Source organism: Hoplias malabaricus, chromosome 17 (genome assembly GCF_029633855.1).
Source record: "Hoplias malabaricus isolate fHopMal1 chromosome 17, fHopMal1.hap1, whole genome shotgun sequence".
Taxonomy (NCBI): domain Eukaryota; kingdom Metazoa; phylum Chordata; class Actinopteri; order Characiformes; family Erythrinidae; genus Hoplias; species Hoplias malabaricus.
The window spans coordinates 29,448,976-29,469,963 of NC_089816.1; the positions used below are offsets into that span (position 1 = coordinate 29,448,976).

Below are 20,988 nucleotides of genomic sequence, written 5' to 3' on the forward strand. Positions count from 1 at the left end.
CAGGGTGAACATGACGAACGCCATAATAAAGAGCCATCTACGGGAGTGTGGTGCTAGGTGGTGGAGGGGCGGTTTGGAGGGATGGAAGCTGCTGAAATTGAGGACAACCTGAGGAAAATTGTGATCCGCAGAGCAGTGAGCAGGATGATTCAGGCCGGGTCCAGGCCAGTGCCCCCGGCTGCCTGTCTCCCTGGTGCTTTTTCAAAGAGAGAGAGCAATTCCGCCCCAATGTGACACATATGTTGCCAAGCTTAATATCCGTTCTCCGCCTGGGTCCATGAGTCCACCGTCAAATCCGACCTCCAGCAATAAAGACCTTCAAAGTCTAATGACTTCAGTAACTCTGACACTTAACCGCGCCGGGATTTATGGGGGCCCCACGAAATCCAGATTTCCAACCTCATTCAAGTTCCCTACTCATTCGCTCGGCCCTCCCTCTCTCTCTCCTTTACTCACTACTCCTGTTTGAAATTCTCCACTGAGGTCTCCTGCTCCACACACCATAAACCCCTGCGATTCTCACCTTGATTCTTCAGATATCAGTAATACCCGCTTCCCCACCTCCACAGGGGCTTTGAACAAATAATGTACTCTGATGTAGTTGAAAAAAATATAGTGACCATGATATTAATAAAACAATATTACATCATCATATACAGCCTCAGTCAAATGCTTCTTCATTTAAAAGTACACTGTACACAGTCAAAAAAATAATAAAAAATCAGAAAACCTGTCATTGTGGTGGTAGCCTGAAGGGTACATATTCAGTACTTTTAGTATGGGAAAATAATTGTAAAATATTCTATATTAACTGTAGATTTTTATTCATTCAGAGCCTACCCCAAACCACTGGAGCATGTACACATTTGTGTTTATTGCATATACCCCATGTAATATCTAGGATTTTTGTGTCCAGAATTTTTTTTATATTTTTTTTTCCTGAAAGCTTACAAATATTGAATAATCCTTCTGGAGAAGAGACTGTAATGTACCTTCAGGGAACAAAAGTGGACTTTAAAAGCTGTACCATTTACCTTTATTTATTTATTTATTTATTTATTTATTCATTCCTGAGAGTAGTACTGTGTTCTCTGGACAGATGGAACACTCTATGATGAGTTGTGTGAACCAAAACTAATCATTCAAAACCACTTCCTGACTTCACTAATGCTCTTGTGGTGGAATGCAATCAAATCCCCATAGCAAAGCCCATCGCTATGAGGGTTTTATTGCATAAAGACATATAAAGAATTTTCTTTTTTGTGGGGGGGTGTCAAAAGCTGTGAGCTAACAGGCCAGACTGGCATGGAAGGGAATAAAAAAAAAAAATCTGCATGTGGCAGCTCCAGTTGTACCTTAATGTGAGCGGGATAAATGTCTGAATACAGAATTTTCTCAGAGTCACTGCATGCTACAATTTGTTACTCAAGTACTGCACACTGAAATTGATTTCCCCCTTGAAACACAAGCCATTTAATTAATTTATTTGTTTAATCTGTAGTCTGTGTGTGTGGATTAGGAGGGGGAGAAAGCGCAATTTGACTATTTTTCAAAACAGGAGAAGAAAGCTTCTCTCGTTTTCTCTGCCTCCGGTCCGTTTCTTGGAATAAAAAGTACGTCGTCATTTTTCTCTGCTTGGCGGGCGAGGGAGAAGCTTTCAGGGGCAAATTTACAGCGACATTTTTATACCTGCTATAGCACAAGGCCTCATAAAGCATAAATATGTAACAAACAATCTGACTTTATATGATCACATATTGATGGACGTAAAGACAGGGATGAAATACAGAGTGGCGTGATATATTTAGATGCTCTCTCACACACACCTGCCATCGAAGGGGATGTCTCCGTGCAGTGTGTGCGTGCCAGACTTGCCCAGGAGGAAGCGAACCCTCTGGAAGAAGCTGTGTGTGGGGAGCGGAGTGGAGGCTAGCAGGCTGTGGCTCTGCTGGAGCAGGGCAAGAGGGTCCGGAGCACCCTGGCAGAGGGGCTTATTACTGCAGCTGCCTTGCTGACAACAGTCTGGATCCACACAGTCCACTAGGCCATCTGAAACACATGCACACACATGCACAATCCCTTATTTTTACACATTTATAGATGTTTATGCTGCATAACACCCACACCACACACTGATGCCCATCTGTATGTCATGCTTTCTGCTGTCACCCTGTGTATTTATTGTCTTGTGTAATCATATTATAACATATGGTATACACTAGTATAATGCATTTTATAGTATGCAGCCTATTTTTACTTGTATAGTGTGCATCTGTTTTGTGTTGTACTCAATAACATTGTTTTTTTTTCCAATATTTTATTAATTTTAATAAATTAAAAACAACATCAGTGCTTGATTTTTGAACTATTAAAAACCAACAGCTTTAAGATAAACACTGGGATCTAGAAAATACATGTTTTTTTTTTTAAACTGGACTTTACAGCTGCTTTGCAAAGGTCCTGATTAATCAATGGGATGAATCAATTATTTCAGTCTTAATGAACTCATTTTGGAAAAACGGGTGAAGCTATAATAAAGTCAAAGAGTACACAAAATAAATAAATAAAAAGGTTATATCATACTGTGAATTATATTATAATGAATTGTGATTCTCTACACTCCAACGGACAGATCTTAATGGTGATACCTCTGATTTCACTGCAGACGGGCAGAACTGGCTACAGAGCACTGTTAGTAGCTTGGTAATGAAGCACTGTTCTTTTTTTTTATTTGTGATATGATGATCTATCAGGCTCTTGAAGGGTTGTCCCATATTATAGGAGAAGATTTTAAACCCTATACACATTATAACTCAGTACCAAAGAGCAAGAAGACATTGAAAAAAACAGGGGTAGCAATAAAAATAAGACTTGCTATTTTGCCTTAATTGCTTAGTTCATGGTTGTAATAAAAAAAATTTAAAAATTAAAAATTAAAAAAACACTTTTTATAAAATTCAGAAGGTGTTTCCTCCTCATTTGCTAGCTCTCCAGTCTGCTTGAATGCTCGAAACCTGTCTAATGTGTTTAAATAGCCCCAGTGTCTGTAGTCTCTCTCTCTCTCTCTCTCTCTCTCTCTCTCTCTCTCTCTCTCTCTCTCTCTCTCTCTCTCTATCTGATCATGGCAGAGGCATCTTGAGAATTTAGACAGTGGTGAGAACTCCAAAAGTTGGAAAGCACAAAACCAAATTGAGGATTATTGCTCTGTTTCTGCTCCATAGGTGGGTAATATTAACTTATTTTTGCTGTTTATGATCACTTAAGGAGAAAGTGTATCCAAACTTGGGGGAAAGGCATTACCACAAGAATTTCAAATCTAAGCCTGAACGAGTAATGAGTTTCTGTGGTAATTCAAACAGTGAATAAACATTTACAGACAAGATAAACTTCATTTATGTACAAAAACACCTTATTTTGCCCTTATTTTTAACTCAAGTGTAGACATTCACTTTAATGCTCTGTCAATTTAATATTTTTCTCATTTTCTGTCCCCAACAGATATGGTTAGGTCAGTGTCACATAACGGCCAAAAACACCCTAAACAATTTTCCATATTTCTATTGTTTCCACAATTTAAAACAATAGTGAATAGATCATTACTTTCTTAGTCTTATTTGCAAATAACCATGTTGGAAGCTTTTTCTGAGCATGGTTCTACATGCTCCAAGTCCTTGCCTTGTAAATTAGGCATTCATTTCACTATTCACATGAAATTTATAAACTATTTGAAGGCTTTAAACCTAAACTTACTCATGTTTTTTCTCTCTTTTTTTTCCATCATTGTGCCCTTTAGGGGCATGCAAAACCATTTTACCATATAATGAGTGTTCAGTTAAATGTTTTGACTGAACATGTAGGAAGTCTGCACATGTACACCATTTTTGAAATTCAAGCAGGTGACAGTGCACTTGACTTTCAGCTCTGGTTCTAGTCGAAAATACTACATAATTTCCCTGAGTTTCAAACAGATTTCTTTTTCCTTGACCTTCGCGCCAGCATTTGTATCTGAATAAAGAAGCAATAGCATCAATAAAAATGGCAGGTTATTTCCATAACAATTTCATATATAACAGCCAACAATCCCCACCACCACCACAGTAAGAATGGCGTTGACATTTCTAGCTAACCACAGCATCACTTTATAAATGCCAGTGAGGGGGGGGGCACTTTTGGAGCACTGGAAATAATAGCTTTTGTCCATTTTATAATGAGCTATTTAAAAGCATATTAGCTATATTGTGATCCTACGGCCACGTTATCTGCCACGTGGCCGGGCCGCTGAGTCCTTGCTGCTCTAAGATAAGGAAGTTTAGAAAGGGGATGAGCCCAAGCTTCTCAGTTCAAGGTCATCTCCTCCTAAGGGGGCAAACAATTACACACCACTGAGAAACACATTTGACTTGTAAATGGCCCTGCTGTGTATTCCTGTGAATATTCCTAACACAAGAGCCGAACTGGCTTATAAATACCCAGCTTACTGTTGCAGAAACAGGAGAGTAGGCTAAAGTCTCAGACCATTTTAGTCTAAAATAGAACAAAGGAAAATAACTTCCTTTATTTGTAAGATTTTAAGAATCACTGAGCCATTTCCACTGGTTCTTTCTTGATAAATACACCATAAATAGCAGTAGACATATTCAAACACTATTAAATAAAAACATAATATTTAAAATATAAATCAATAGGGTGGCATGGTATTTCTGATCCAGACTTAATCATCCTACATCACTATCTGTCCACACTAATGTTCTCAATTTTGAATATCCATTATACATCAAATCCTCACAGAAATGCTCCACAAACCTATGCTAAAGAAGGATGAATGCTGTTATTGCAGACTAATAATACTCTTCATTTGAAAGGAAATATTGAATGACCAGGTGTCCATAAATATTTGGCTGCATACTGTAACAAGAATAACACACAGACAGGAAATACATACAATTTAAATTAGAATTAGAATCACTTTACTGTCCACTTTAATTGCACACAGAGGAGTTTCTTCACCATATTTAACCCAATCCGTGCAGTGAAACACACATTTACACACACACTAGTGAACTCCTGGGGCAGCGAGCAAACTGAGCACAGTGAGCGGTGGGCAGCTCTAGCCACGGCACCAGGTGAGCAGTTGCCTTGCTCAAGGGCACTTCAGTCATGGCCTGCCGGCTCTGGGGATTGAACTGGCAACCTTTTGGATAACTGCCTCCATATAAATGACACCGCCTAAAATAACTGATATCTTAAATTAGTAAGATGTTTAACCACAGTACGTCATCAGAAAGGAAAGGAATGAAAGACCATTCTTCCAGAAGATATTCTATTGTTTTTGGACAGAGCTGTGTAACGCACAAGTCCAAAATGTTCCATAACAGTGTAGCAGGAGTGAGATCTAGTGACTGCCAAAACCATAATGATTTCTAGCATTTTCATACTCTTTGACTGTGGATAGGGACACTTTCATCCTGGAAGAGAACACCTCATCAGTACAGCAATGTTTCATCACAGGATCAAAGTGACCAGTCAGAATAACTTTGTATTAATTTGCAGTGATCTTGTCCACTAAGAAGACAAGCTGACCTCAACCTTGCCAGGAGTGGCTCCCAACAGGCATCCCAGAGCATAACAGAGCCACCAGGCCCCCCAGCCCCTTTCTATTGGGGTCAAGAATTCAGGCCTATTCTCTTGCAACATGTTTAAAGTTCTTACTTTGGTTTTGTGCATTACCTTTACCAAAGACCATTGGGATTAGTGAATCCCATAATTAATGCACTGGTTTTGAGAAGATAAAAAAGCTAATCTCATTCATTCATCCTGAGCAGGGCTGTAGTGTGTCAGGACCCTACCAGAAATGAATTGGTACTAGGTGGGAACACACCATGGACACGGCACCATTGCATTGCAGAAAATAACACAGTCACCCAGTCACTCACTCACTCTCACATATGTGGGTGAATTCACACAGCCAATTCAGCTAGCACCATGCTGTTTTTGAACTGCCTGAAGAAACTCACAGAAAATGAGAGAACACACCATACTTCTTATAATCAGTGTCTCAAGACAAGGATCAAACCCCAGACCGCAGCAACACTACAAATTGCACCAACAATATCAAATGATTTATTATCAATACAGCTTTAAATCTATTGAATGTTTGTAGAAAAATCTCTGTTGTGTATGAAACAAAGCCATTGAAAAAAAATAATCTCCTATCTTTCACGTTCCCCAATAGTAAAGCCCACAGACTCTTTCCCACCAACTTATAGTACTATTCCCAGGGCCGGTAACAACCAAAACCCAATAGCTTAAAATAGATCAAATAAAAAACAACAACAACAAAAAATGAATAATTTATGAACAATTTACAAAATATATGGGTAAATTTTACATGGGTTATACAATGGGTAAATGCGTAATATAACATATAATCTAAGAAATAGGTTAAACATCACTGTTCTGGCCTGTCAATGTGTTATTATTGTTGACCTACTCTAAGACAGGGTCCCATGTTTTATGGAAAAGATCTGAAGTTCCCCTTAGGGAATAACACAGATTCTCCCACCTGTTATATAATGGGGGAGGAGCCAGCTTCCATTCAAGCAAAATGACACTGATCATGCTAGTAAAATGGTAAAGGCCATGATATGTGGCACAGTTGTGAAAATTTGAGGGTTTTAGCGGTATTCCAAACAGGGAGGATCTGTATATACATTATAACTGTAACCATAACTGTACCTCAGCAAAATCCCTCAGTTATAATGCAAGTTAATAAAGGTTAAGAAGAACTATAAACCTCAAAAGCTTTTCGGCAATGGGCTGTGGAGCCATGGAACTGTGTTCGCTGAAGTGATGGAGCTTCATACAAAACCTTTAGGTTGATCCAGCAGTAAGCATACAATATAAGTCCATGGCCTCACTGAACATAGCAATTTCTTCACAGCAAATTATTATACATCTAAAGTCTTTGCACAAGGGACAAAAAACTACCTGTAGAGTCCCTTAATTTCAGATGAAATGAATAAATAGGTGCACAAAACCCTTTTGGCCATGTAATGTATGTTGAAATCACTGCACATTCTGACATGAATGAATGTGTACAGATATTATCCACACCAGATTCCAGTTGGGTGAAGAAGATTCTTTGGTTCTCCTGAAAACCATTAACTTTGGCCTAACTTCATTACGTGGCCACCTCTCCACAGCTGTAAAGCCTTTGATTGTCATCTGTTTCCCCAAGGCCTACTCCTAATGATGCCTCGTTCAGAATATAAATGCCCATTTTAATGAGCACTTGGTCAGACGCAGACCCAAACGCGTGTTAAAGACTTTGATTTTGAACTCCAGAGGCACGTAATTGAATAGAGCCCCACCAATCCCCCGCACCCCCACCAAAACCGTCCTCAGATAGCATCTACCCAGCTCAAACAGACATATTAGCTTGCCAGATTAAAGACAGACGCAAGAAGACTGTGTATACACTTCATCATTATCTCTGAATAGATCTGAATGGTGCCAGAGTTTTCAGGAGAGCTGAATAATATCCTCTGGCCCTTGTTTTTAAACAACAGAAGCTTGGTGTTGACTCCCTATTTCATGTGAGGGTGGAGGCACAAATAACAAGAGGAAAAAACTGTGCAAAGTGGGACATTTAGAAAAGCTAATCCATCATTTTCTTTGTGACAAAATATTTAGCTGATAATGCTTTGGTGATTTAGAGCCTTCACGCTGAGTATTCCACAACAAGCAGCAGCTAAGCAAGTGCTAAAATGAGGGGCATTAATGGCTAGCAGACATGATGGTGAGCCACACAGATGACCTGGCTAATGAGCAGGCCTTGAGTCAGCAATGGTTTCATCTTTTTGTCCCTCCATCCTTCCATCTCTCTGTAACAGCATTCTTCTTTTTTATAACTCACCATCTCTTCTCTTTCAGTCTCTTAAGTAAACTAAAGTATATTTCCCAAGTATACTTTATTTAATAAGTATACTGATATAAATGTACTAGTAGTATACACGCAGGTGTATTATTTCAATTATTCTAAATGTATATTTTAAGATATAAAAGTATACTTTAGATGTAAGAGTAGTAAACTTTGAGTTCTACTGAACTTTGAGTACTTGAGCCTGGGCCACTGGGCCAAGGCAGGAACACACCCAGAAGTCCTTCACAGGGCGACACACACTCACACATTAACTCACACTTATGGACAATTTGAGTTGCCAATCCACCTAGCAACATGTGTTTCCTCCGAAGCACTCGGAGGAAACCCACGCGGACACGGGAAGAAGTGCAGCGTATTGTGTTTGTGTAAAGCTTTTGCTAAGAGAGAACTATGCTGTTTTCATAGCTCTTCTTTGGGTATATAACCAATAATTTGAGTTATTCTAGAGCATTTCCACTCATGACATATTAACACAATGTAAAGGACAACTGCTGTTACTACTGTTCAAATGATGTAGTAAATTAAGAATTGACAAAAATGTGCATGCATGTTTTTTATTGGACAGTGACAATATATATAAATCTCAATCAAATGTTTTTTTACCGCAAATATATTAAATTTATTTCTGTATATTTGTCAGTATACGCCAAGCATACTTTAGTATAGTTGTGTTTAATGTATCACTCATAAGTACATAAAAAATAAACCGTAGACATACTCACTTTTTATTTATGTTTTTTAACACACTTCTTTTTTTAAGGGTATCTCAACTAAACATTCTACCCTGGGTGGCAGATCTTTCAGTGCTGCTGCCCCTAAACTTTGGAACTCTCTTCCTCCTATTCTTGCAACTCTTCAACTGTTTCTTTTCTCAAATTTTTAAATGTATTTATATATGTAAGCTATATATAAAGCGTCCTTGGGTTTGGGAAGGGCGCTATATAAGTTGAACTTATTATTATTATTATTATTATTATTATTATTATTATTATTATTATTACCTTGTCATATCTTTGCTGATGTAAAAGCTTCAGTTCACCTTGGAAGACTCTTCTAGGTATATCTGTGAGGATTTGATTGCATTTATCTATGTGTCTTTGTGTATTTGTGAGGTTAGGCACTCTTAGTACGGATTATTAGTTCTGGATCAGAAATGCTGCTCTAGTTCATCACAAGAGAATGCAATTCCACAATTCAACATGCCATTGGTGGTTGGCTTTGAGCACCTTTAACAGATGCTTGGCATTGAGCAGTGTCTCATTCTAGTGTTGTTGTTTTTTCTTTGTAGATTAAACAAGCTGTCCATGTGCAATAAGATGTCCGTGTTGTCAATGGGTGTATATTATTTATTTATGTATTTTACAGTGTCTGTTTATATTTGTTTTAGAGCCAAATTCTAAACGCTTCACATCAAATTCTCTTTTTGATTTGGAAAAACATACATTCAGTCAGGTGTGTCTTTTGACTGCTACTCTATATTCAGAAGCATGTCAGACTTTTCAGCTCCAGATCTCCACATCAATCCTCTTGGAGTAAAAAGGGAGGTGAAGGGGGAGCAGGGAGAGAACAGAAGTGATATTAAAAAGAACACATGCCTCAGTGAGAGCCTGAGCTCAATCAGAGACGTCGCCTTTCATCTTAACCCAGCCAACAAAGCCACAAATCATCTTCCCAGAACGTCACCTGCTCGTCGTGCTCAAAATCTCTCAAGCAATCAAAAGAACAGGGAGAGATTGGTTTAGTTCACTCCATCTCTCTCTCCATCTCTGTGTGTGCGTGTGTGTGTGTTTGTTTTTCTTTTTGAACGATAAAAAAGAAGTGCACATGTTTCCCCCATCTTTCATCTCTGCAGGATTGGTAGACATCAAAGGTATTAACCTACATTGGCACAGATTTAAAATCCACTCAGCCATTGGGCCACACTGGTGTTTTGACAACAAATGCAGCCAAAGGCCAGGCCAGACCAGAGAAAAATCAGCACTTATGGCTTCTCGAAAGACAAAGAGGTAGGGAACTCATTTTTTTAAACGGCTGTCATTTTTACATACATAACATAACATTTTTCTACATAACACCTACATAAGTCTGCATAATTCATGACAACTGAGAAAGCCTGCATTTATAAAGACAGTGTTGTGAAGCAGAAACAAGTAATACTTAACATTTTAATGCTTTTAAGATTTTAATAATTTTCATTTTTAATACTTAACATTTATAAGTAGTACTTATAATAATAGCTCAACGTTTTTTTTTATCAGTAGCTTGATGATAGCAAAATAATTTTGAAAATATGTGTGTGTTAAATACATATTATATACTACTGGACATCTCACATTTTTTTATCCCAAAAACTTGTTTTGTTTGTTTTTCATGGAATATCCTTTATTAAAATGGACAACAGGATGTTGTTTAATAATTGTTTTGATGCATTTTTTTCTTATTTCTTATTGTGCATCAGATACAAACCTTATATAAACATATAAACTAATTTAAATGAAAACATTGTTTCACTCTTTTGGTATTTTCAGAAATAATTCAGATACACTGTAAACCAACAGGACGGTATGGTGGTGCAGAGGTAGTGTTCCGGGGACCTGAAGGTTGTGGGTCCCGCTCTGGGTGACTGTCTGTGAAGCATTTGGTGTGTTCTCCCTGTGTCCGTGTGGGTTTCCTCCGGGTGCTCCGGTTTCCTTCCACGGTCCAAAAACGTTGGTAGGTGGATTGGTGACTCAAAAAAGTGTCCATAGGTGTGAGCGTGTGAGTGAATGTGTGAGTGTGTGTTGCCCTGTGAAGGACTGGTGCCCCCTCCAGGGTGTATTCCCGCCTTGCGCCCAATGATTCCAGGTAGGCTCTGGACCCACCGCGACCCTGAACTGGATAAGCGCTTACAGATAATGAATGAATGAATGAATGAATGTTCGTTGATTATGCTCTTAGTTGTTTTAAAGCAGACAATGTATTTAACATGTATTTAATGTGAAGCAATGGTTATATTTAACATCATGGCCATTATGGTGTATATAGTAGTGAAAAAATAATATGTTGATTTGTGAACCAACTTGTGCCATTTTGAAAAATGAAATAGTCCGGGTTTTTCCCCACATTATTATGTTTTCTCTCGCCTGAAAATTAGGCTCTTACCTCCGTCATTGTCTGTGTTGTCATCACACTCTCGTTCTGTCACCATGTTACAGCCGGGACCACTCCAGCCAGGCTGACACACACAGTGCCAGCCACTCTGCTCCAGAGTACAGCGGCCCTTCCCATTACACAGCCCTGGACAGCCATCTGATAACACCAATACTGAGAGTTAGACATATACACCTGCAAAAGTTTCAACTGAAAAGTCTTCTTTTGTTGAAAAAAAATATAAAAATTATATATATATATATATATAAAATATAATATAATATATATATATATATATATATATATTTGTATGTGTGTGTGTGTGTGTGTGTGTGTGTAAAACATAAATAAATAAATAATAAATACATGACCTTTTCTTACATATGGCGAACTGTTGTCTCCATAGCAAAGTGTTGTACAAGTGGGGAAACCCACTACTCTTAAGAATTGTCAGTGGAGTGGAGTGAATAACACCACTTTATTCCTCATGGGGTCCAATGGCCCACCAGACAAATCTCATTAATTGGGCAAGACTCCTAACTCTGCATTTGCTTCTGACTGTAACATGATTCAAAATGTAAGTAGTTTTGGACTGAAGTCTTTGAAATGGCATGAACATAAGTGTTGGATTTATTGCTAAGATAGATAAATTAGGAAAAAACAAACAAACAAACAATGTTACAGGACATTTGCACATGACTCAGCAAACAAAAAGTAATTATTAGGGGTGGAAAAAATGTACTGGAACATTGAGATATTGCAGTGACACATTTGTGACAATGGACATGGTAGAGATATGAAAAACACAACACATTGAGGGAGCAATGGCCTCTGTAGCCAACACATTGATGGAGCTAAGCACTATAGCCATATTTTGATTTCAACACTAAAGCTGACAAACAATCACCATCAATTAACAAACCCAATTCGGTACATTCATATCCTAGTTTACGTCTAATTATTCAACACTATGCAACTTTTCTTTCTTCTATTAGTCTTCATTCAAATTCACTGTAGGTTGAGATTAATTACACATCAAACGAGCAATCAGATATTTTCTCCAACAGTTTTATTTCACATCAGTGAATTTGACATTATCCTGAAATCATAAACTTGTACTTGGGACTAGAATAGGTTATTCGCTTATAGTTTATTGCTCATTTAGACAAGACAAGACTTTATTTATATCATACATTTATGATATAAATATAATATCATTTATATATTATAATGTATACAAGATATTTAAATGTGTTGATCAAAGTGTTTCACAATAAAAAAAAGGAAATCAAAATTATGTTAAAACATCAGGTGTCTAGTTGTATCAATTATAATTCTGGATAAAATAAAATGAAATAAAATAATATAAACTAAAGTAAAGCAATGAGAATGATTAGAAGGATTAAAATTAAGAGAGAAATAAAAACTAAGTTAGATCAGATCAAAAAAAGTTATTTAAAATGGTAAAATAAGGCAATCGGTCAAAAGTAATGGTAAAAATGAGCTAATGTGAAAGTGAAATGCTTAGTTGAAAAGTGTAGAGTATATGTTCTTACTTTCATTAGAAGTTAACAAAATATGACACCTTAGCAAATGCACCCTTTTGTGTAGGACCATTTCATTGTTACTGAATCAGTGCTTCCAGCTCACTAGACACTGTAGCAAATGGCTTTAAAGGCAGCTACATTTCATAATACACCATTCTTTAACATTTATTAGGTGGTGCGAACCTTTCACCATCGATTCATCCAATCATTTCCAGAAAAGATGTCTGAAATGATAGCGTTAACTCTCTCACAGCACTAACTTATACAATACACCCGACAGAGACAAAAAATTGATTATCATCGACTATGTGATTCAAGTAAAATATTACCACTGTGTTACTCCACTATTCAAGCACAGAAAATCCATAATGAAGCTGAATAAGTTGATTTCTAGTGAAAGGATCAGATCACAGTAATGTGCTACTCACCTTTTACCACCACATCCAGGTCATGGGCTGCAGTAAGAGAAAGAGAAAATGTGGAGAAGATCACTTTTCACATAGCAGAAACACACACATGCACACACAGCTGGCACGTTTAAAAGAGGCTTTAAAGTGGGAGTGGGGAGCTGCAATTAGTTTGACACGTCCGAGGAAAGCTACAGTTTGAACCCTTTAATTCCCCTTGTTAAAGCGCAAAGGGGATGAAATGAGTTCTTGGCTTTGCTTTTAGTAAACGCCTGAGATTTAATGGCTCTTGTGCGCTCAAAAAAAAAAAAAGCCTGCTGCTCTGTCTTCACTGAAACATGTATTTTCATATTTTTCATTCTTCAAGCGTCCGCTCATCAGCACGCTAACAGCAAGGGGGAGGGGGTGGTTGGGTAGAGCTGACGAGGAAATATTACAGTTTAATTACCGTCAAATTAGCTGTGATGCAGCGGCTGATTAGCAAAGCCTACTGACAGGAAAGTGACAGAGAGGCAACACGCACAATATATCACCTTGGAACTGTCATCATAAACTTTAATTTATGTGATTCTAATATATTTTATGCTAGTGAGCATGATGACATGAGGTCAGTGGTAAACAGTTTGCCCAACGTTTCTTCGGAAATCAAGGGATATTTTCTCCATTTAAAACTGTACTGTACTGTCTACAGTATGTGATATTATTGTTAAAGACATATGTAAAATATGTCATTAATTACGGCAATTTGTACCTGCAATTTGCTCCTTCCTAAAGCCATATTAATGTGATTTTAAAAATCCATAATGAATTAAGACATATGTAGTTTAAATAAATAACTTAAATTGAAAGAGTGCAGATTTTATTCAATTAAGTTTAAGTATACATTAAATATATCAAAATTTGTGTTAAAATATGCATTATATACAGGCAGAACTTAGACACCTGCTCTTTCAACTTTTCGTCTGAAATAAAGGGAATTAACTAGGAGATTGCCCTTCTTTGCTGTATTTACTGCTTCTACCTCTCTTGGAAGGCTGTGCAATAAATACCGGAACACTGCTGTCAGGATTTAATTAGGTTCAGCCAAAAATATATATATATATATTATTAATGTCAAGGTATGATATTTGATTTGTTTTTACTGATTAATCAATCACATTCCAAAAAAGAAATGGATGGTGCTCCATCACTCACACAGAGAACCCAGTTTCACTGCTTCATACTCCAATGCTGAGTGGCTTTATACCCCAAAGCAGACATGGTGGCATCAGGTATGGTGATATTAAGCTTATAGGAAGCTTTTAGACATTTACTTGGGTATTTCTCAAATCCATTTTAGATGTCAGTAGTGACATCTGTGCTGCTTTGTGATAACAGGACTGACTACTCTCAGAATTATAATTTAGACCAAATTCACCCAAAAAGAAGACCTGAACTGTGCACACTTTAGGTCCTGAGCTGATAGGTGCTGGATATATTACAAAGTTCTGCTGCAGTTCTGTTTTAGTTAATTGTGGGTTCGATTCCTGCTCCGGGTGACTGTCTGTGAGGAGTTGATGTGTTCTCCCCGTGTCCGTGTGGGTTTCCTCCGGGTGCTCCGGTTTCCTCCCACAGTCCAAAAACACACGTTGGTAGGTGGACTGGCGACTCAAAAGTGTGTGAGTGTGTGAGTGAATGTGTGTGTGTCTGTGTTGCCCTGTGAAGGACTGGCGCCCCCTCCAGGGTGTATTCCCGCCTTGCATCCAATGATTCCAGGTAGGCTCTGGACCCACCGCGACCCTGAATTGGATAAGCGGTTACAGATAATGAATGAATATACTCTTATGACAAAGCTCTTTTACTTGAGGAAGGTTTTTGGCTACTCTACCCACCCCTAACCATGGCTAATGTCAAGATTTCAAAACAAAAAACTCACATACATTCAGTTTCAATAACAGAGACGATTTTTAAGCATGTCGCATTTATGGTTCCAAAGTGTCAGAGTCACAATGTGCTGCAATCAGACATGTACAATTATGCATTTATCTTTATCATTTTCAGCACGTTAATATGTAGCATAACAACTGTAATGATAATAAATATTATAATTGTTTAATCCTAAACAATTCCCTTAGACTACAATGAAACGTAAAACCAAAATAACCTGACCCAACATTTTAATTGTATTTACTCTATTACAGGCTGAATAGGTTTGTCAGCCACATTTTATGCTTGTGTGCATAAGCTTGGACACCCCAGTCAACTGACCTATATTTTTGTGTATTTTTATTCTATTAGAAAATACGTACACATTTAAACATCTCCCTAAATTCTTTTTCTATGGAGTTTTTATGAACTGTGTGTGGGCAATTGAAAGCCTATCTCAGCCTTTTCTAAGAAGGAATTTGAATTCAAAACTAAAACTTGAATCTGATTGTGATATCTGAGCTTGTATTATCCATTATATAATTTCCTATAGAACTGTGACTGAAGAGATTTCAAATATTATTTGTAATTCTACTCCAACAGGATATTTTGTCCTCGTTGCTTAACCCTGGCTGTTACTGACCGATGGTGCAATGTTCTCCCTCCCAGCCAGGCTGACATTGGCACTTTCCGTCCACACACTGGCCATGTTCTTCACAGCGAGGGTGGCAGGCCCGCTGGTCACACGCTGCTCCCTCCCACCCTTCCTCACACTGGCAGCGACCCTCAGAACACACTCCGTGACTGCCACAGGGAACCGGACAGAGCTCTGAGGAGGTTCAAAACACAGGGAAGGGAGCCAGAGAAAGGAGGGAAGAGAAAGAATAATCACAAAACAGCTTTAGGCTATGCTCTCTCAAGGCTGAACTGAACACTGCAACACGCTGCCGGCTGTGGTGTTGGATATGTTACTGTAATAGCCGCAATAAATGGAAAAACTTCATATTTACTTTCATTTCTTTTACTTGATTCAAAACACCCAAACACCCACACACACACACACACATATATATATATATATATATATATATATATATATATATATATATATATATATATGTTTCTATGTTATAGTAACACTACAAATATCTGAAAATTAAAACAATATCTAAAAAATAGAAAAACTTTGTCTTTACCATGGCCGGTTTATGCATATTTAACCTGTTTCATAAAGTTGGCTTTACTCCAGAAACTGTACCAGCTTGCTGTTTTGAGCATTTCTGAATGGTATGTTGTCTGCCAGTTGGATGATTGTAGATTACAAATGCCACTCCGGCACATCCAGAAGGTACTGAAAAGTACACTATCACTTCAGAGAAAACAGTATTGTGCTGTGGGCTTTATACAGCCAACTAGCCAACTCTTGGCACTAGGCATAGTGAGATTTGGCAGATGTGCAGATGCTAGGGATCATCCTATTTTAATGGTAAAAGCAATTTGATGGACATTACAAAAGCTGTGTGCAGATAACAGAACACCTGTGTCCTTAAAGCTGCACAAATCACTGATTAAAAGGTGATTTCAAAAACAATGACAAAAGAAATTAAAATACAGTTGTGTTTCAGTTACACAAAACACACACACACACACACACATGCTGGTTCTGCTATACTTGTAAGGACTGCCATTGAAATAATAATAATACAATTACTTTATTTAAGACTGCACATACACTTACCCATAAACATAACCTCAACGTCAGTAACCAAAAAAGTAAAGAATTAATGACTGTTTCTCAGTTTTTGTTTAAAAAAATATAAATAAATACAAATAAATATAAAAGCATCAGAAATAGTGTGGACATTTTGGTGGTCCTTCTAATGCATTTTAATTATTTATTTATTTAGTGACAAAATTTGAGATGCTCCAATCTTTGTGGGTACATCTGGTCCTCACAAACATATAAAAACACCCCCAACACAGACACACAAACACAATTTGTGCCATTTGTCAAAACAGACCAAGCATTCATAAGCCGAGTATCTAATTTAAGTCACATGATAAATGATCATCTCAAATCCGAAATCTCACAATCATGTCTTTTCCACACCAGCTGGATTTTAACATATTAATACAACAGATTTTTGTTTCACAGGCACATAACCACATCCCCAGCAGAAAGAAGTGTTGGTGGTGGTTGGGTGGGGTGTGTGTGGAGTGTGGGGGGGATTGCTGAAGGCCTAAAAAAGTCCCCTTATCCCTGCACTGCTGGAGCTATTTCAATTCAAATGTACTCTGCACTTAAGGAGGCGCACTGAAATGGCAGAGGCTCAGCATCTAAGCTTCATTAGAATTATATTAGCATAGGCTTAAACAAGACTTAGCGTTATGAATCTGAGCAGGATGATGATGTGATTAATAGCCTGCCCCAGAAGATTCACAGCTTTGGTGTGAAGTCAGCGAGGATGAAGGCTGCGGCAGCAGTGGATACTTCTGTCTGACGGTCAGGAAAGAAGCGTTATTACCTTAAACAAACCTTAAAAATATCAAGTTATGTGGAGCAGAATACTTAAATATGTATTTAGATATGGGCAGCAGGACTACTATATTTCTGAAACTGAACATGCTAGCAGAAACTAAACTTATCTACTTATATGAACTAAACACAACTATACAGTTCACTACAGAAGACTTATTTATGGCATGTACATTATATTACACCTGAACGTCCAACATTTATTCTTAAATGAAAGATATTAATGAGTTTGTCGCCTGTTGCTCTGGCAAAATTTACATTTTGGGATGGCTTTACACCAGACATTGAACATTTCATAGCATTCAGACATGTAAACAGTTTGGATGAGTAGTTTTAGAAGAATCCCACTGATCCCAGAGAAGGTAGTTCCATGGCAAATGCTGGGGGATACTATCATTGGCTAGTGGGCTATTTGACAATGGTGTTTGTAGGCTAATGTGCAGCTACACACACAATGAGTGCAGCATAAAGTATTTGAATTCAGTAATCTATAATCAGAGGTCTGACACTCCAGCTAAAGCCTCTGCTCAGGCTATACCTCTGATTGGCCAGGTATATTGTAATACATGCCGGTATTTTTAAAATCCTGGAAAGGACCCTGGATCAATGGTTGGAATTTTAAGTCCTTTACTTATAAATGTTTGGATTATGCTAGAAATCCATGCATTCTGTGTCTTTTATCATGTATTGTAGTGTAGATATAAACCTAGCCAAATATTTCTGTGTAAATTCAATGCTCTAGGCTCATCAAAACAAAATTAAATGTTTGTGGTATTTTTTTTTTTATCAGCAAACAGTATTAGCCTTTAAGTTTGTACTGGTTACAGAATATTTATACAAAGAAAAGCCATTCTATGCCAGTGTGATTGTCATTCAGTATGTACTGCAGGCCGATGCAACAGCATAAAGAAACATTTTAATTTGAGGGGGAATAAAGAACAACAAAACAACAACAAGCACAAATACTCTGGCCAGTGCTCGTACTACACTGCACTGCACTTGAGAGTGAAGAGACTCAGGATGAAATGAAACTAAATTACAGCACGGTCCTTCAGTCCACAAAAGCATCTCTCTGATGAAAGCAGGGAAGCTGCATTAGGCCAACAGTAAACAATAATACAAATAAAAAATGAAAAGTAGCACTTCAATCAACAAAATAATAAATTAGACACAGAAAATGCACATGGTCAAATGCTGCAATCTAAGTATAAATAATGATGGGTAGAAGAATCTCACTCAAACCAACACAGTTCATCAGTGACATATAAAATAAACCCTTTAGAACATGTTGTTATGCTTGCTGGTGTATTTCCCTCTTTTAGTATATTGAAATATGTGGAGATATTTTAACAAATCTGGGAATCCTAAACCTACATACAACATAAAATAATGAGCACTGCATTCTCTCTGGGTGTGTAGGATGCTCTCATTCTCCACTGACATAACTGACTTAACTATATGGGCATTAGTCGTCCCCTACAAGGTTGCTGAGCAATGACAATGTCCAATGACAGTGTGATAACAGCATTTTGAAAACAATGTGGAGGAAACAGCACAAATGTAGCTTTCACCTTCCTAGCATGGTGGCATTGTGTGATATGAGTGACCTAACAGCTACTGTAAACTGAGTACAATAAAGCCACAAAGAAATCTAGGTTAAAATACTCACAAAAATGTTTAAAAAATGTATACTGTGTGAGTCAAAAGCCCCAGGACAACCTTTGATTTCAGAAACGAAAGGCAAAAAAAGAAATGACATATCTGAATACCTCAACAAGCAAGGGGCCTATGTTTAAGGCTATGTCTGGAACATGGCCACCATCTTGGATCAAAGGCAAATGGTCATGTAGCATATCAAAAAATACCAGATTTTTCTCAGAAATCAACAGCTGCAATCAGATTTGCAATATCTCTTGTAACAATAAACTAAAGATTTAAGTGTACAAAAGGCTTTTATTTTTAAACATATCTCCAAATAATGAGAGGTTATTCTAGAAATCATTCAGTCTGAATAACAGAATGAGGCTCCATTTGCAGTAAAAAAAAAACCTGAAATCTGAAAAACAAGCTGGAATAGTCACTGCGTTTTTATAGTGTTTTTAAATGTATTTATTTATTTATTATTATTATTTTTTAATTATTATTTTTTTTTTTTTCGTAGACTATACACCATTCTCTATTTAAATAAGTGCCCTTAACTGAAACCTAGTAACTCAAGACTTTACCCACTCAAGTAGAACTTGGATTTGCACCTTGGTAAGTTCTAGCTGCATCCAATTGTGTACTTCATACTAATTCAAACAAGTTTAGGTATGTAGTATTTAGCATAGTCACAAGTGTCAAAGTCGAGTAAAAAATAAAATTTAAAAGGAGGAGCCTCTCTCATCTGCAAAATGAGAATAATCTGTCCTGATACTGTAAAATACCTTGTCCTGAATAATGCCCAACTCTCTACATAATGCACTTCACAGATTATAAAACTAATACTACTACACTCAGACAGTGCACTAAATGTTATAAAGAGGGATAGTAAGCTTATATCAAACACAAATGGCTTTATTATGTGACATACAATGCACTATTTTACTGCAGAGACCATTATTTTATGAACTAAACTGTGCACTATGGAGTGTGGAAGGAGATATTTGAGTTTTAAACTTTGGAAAAATGGTGAATTGCAGCTGCAGCTTGGTATGTCATGTGTTTTCATATAATCAGTTCACATCCTTTTAGTAAGAAATTGTATGGTATGTTAATATTCTACTTAAAAGAGATGTAAACTCTATTCAATCAGGACTTGACTCAGAAAGGAACTCAAATCTTGACTCGGTTTTGCACCTTAGAGACTCAAGACTTACAAGTGACTCGAATATCAGTAACTCAAGGACCAGCTTTGAGATGTGAGTACTTGAATCACCGTGACTCAAGACACTGATGCCAGAACTAGTGACCCTGGGCTAGACTTGCATGAAGTGAACAATTAAAAACAAATCTGAAGATGGAGAAGGAAAACAACTCTGCAATAAGCTGTGATTAAGCAAAAAAGCTGCAACACCAACATGAAGAAACCTTCAGTGGCATATGCACACTCTCTGGAGTGAAGGTATTTAATCAGTACTGATGCAAATGAGGACACCCACTCTCTTCACCTCTCACAGACTCTCTCATTCTCTCTGATTCTCTCTCTCTGTCTCATACTCCTTCAGGCCCCTTTGTTCCTCTGTATTTTCTTGAGATTCTCCCGATGGCCTCTTCAAAGTCTGATCCCAAAACTCCCTCAATTAGGTAAGCTTATCTACACCTAGAGATTGGCCCCTTTCCTGCTCTGAGGAAGGCTTCTGAAGAATGATTTTAATGCCACTTGCACCTATTGGTACATCTGAAAACAAGAGTATGAACACGCTCTATAAATATGCAGGACACACAGTTGCTCTACTATTGACTAAATGTCTAGCCAGCTGGGCTGAATAAATGTGAACCAATGTGGCAGTACTGTACGCTGTGGCAGAATTAGGACTTGAG

At 37.5% G+C, this 20,988-nt stretch overlaps 1 protein-coding gene across 1 annotated transcript in view; it reads right to left on the reverse strand.

Annotated features, from left to right (window-relative positions):
- Positions 1–20,988, reverse strand: part of LOC136674158 (teneurin-1-like) — a 362,280-nt gene that overhangs the window by 87,865 nt on the left and 253,427 nt on the right. Inside the window, exons 12-15 of the mRNA XM_066650044.1 lie at positions 15,574–15,759; positions 13,047–13,073; positions 11,084–11,230; positions 1,827–2,049 (exon numbers count right to left, since the gene is read on the reverse strand). Of these exons, the coding sequence (XP_066506141.1) occupies positions 1,827–2,049; positions 11,084–11,230; positions 13,047–13,073; positions 15,574–15,759 (583 nt within the window). The remainder of the gene's footprint in view (positions 1–1,826; positions 2,050–11,083; positions 11,231–13,046; positions 13,074–15,573; positions 15,760–20,988) is intronic.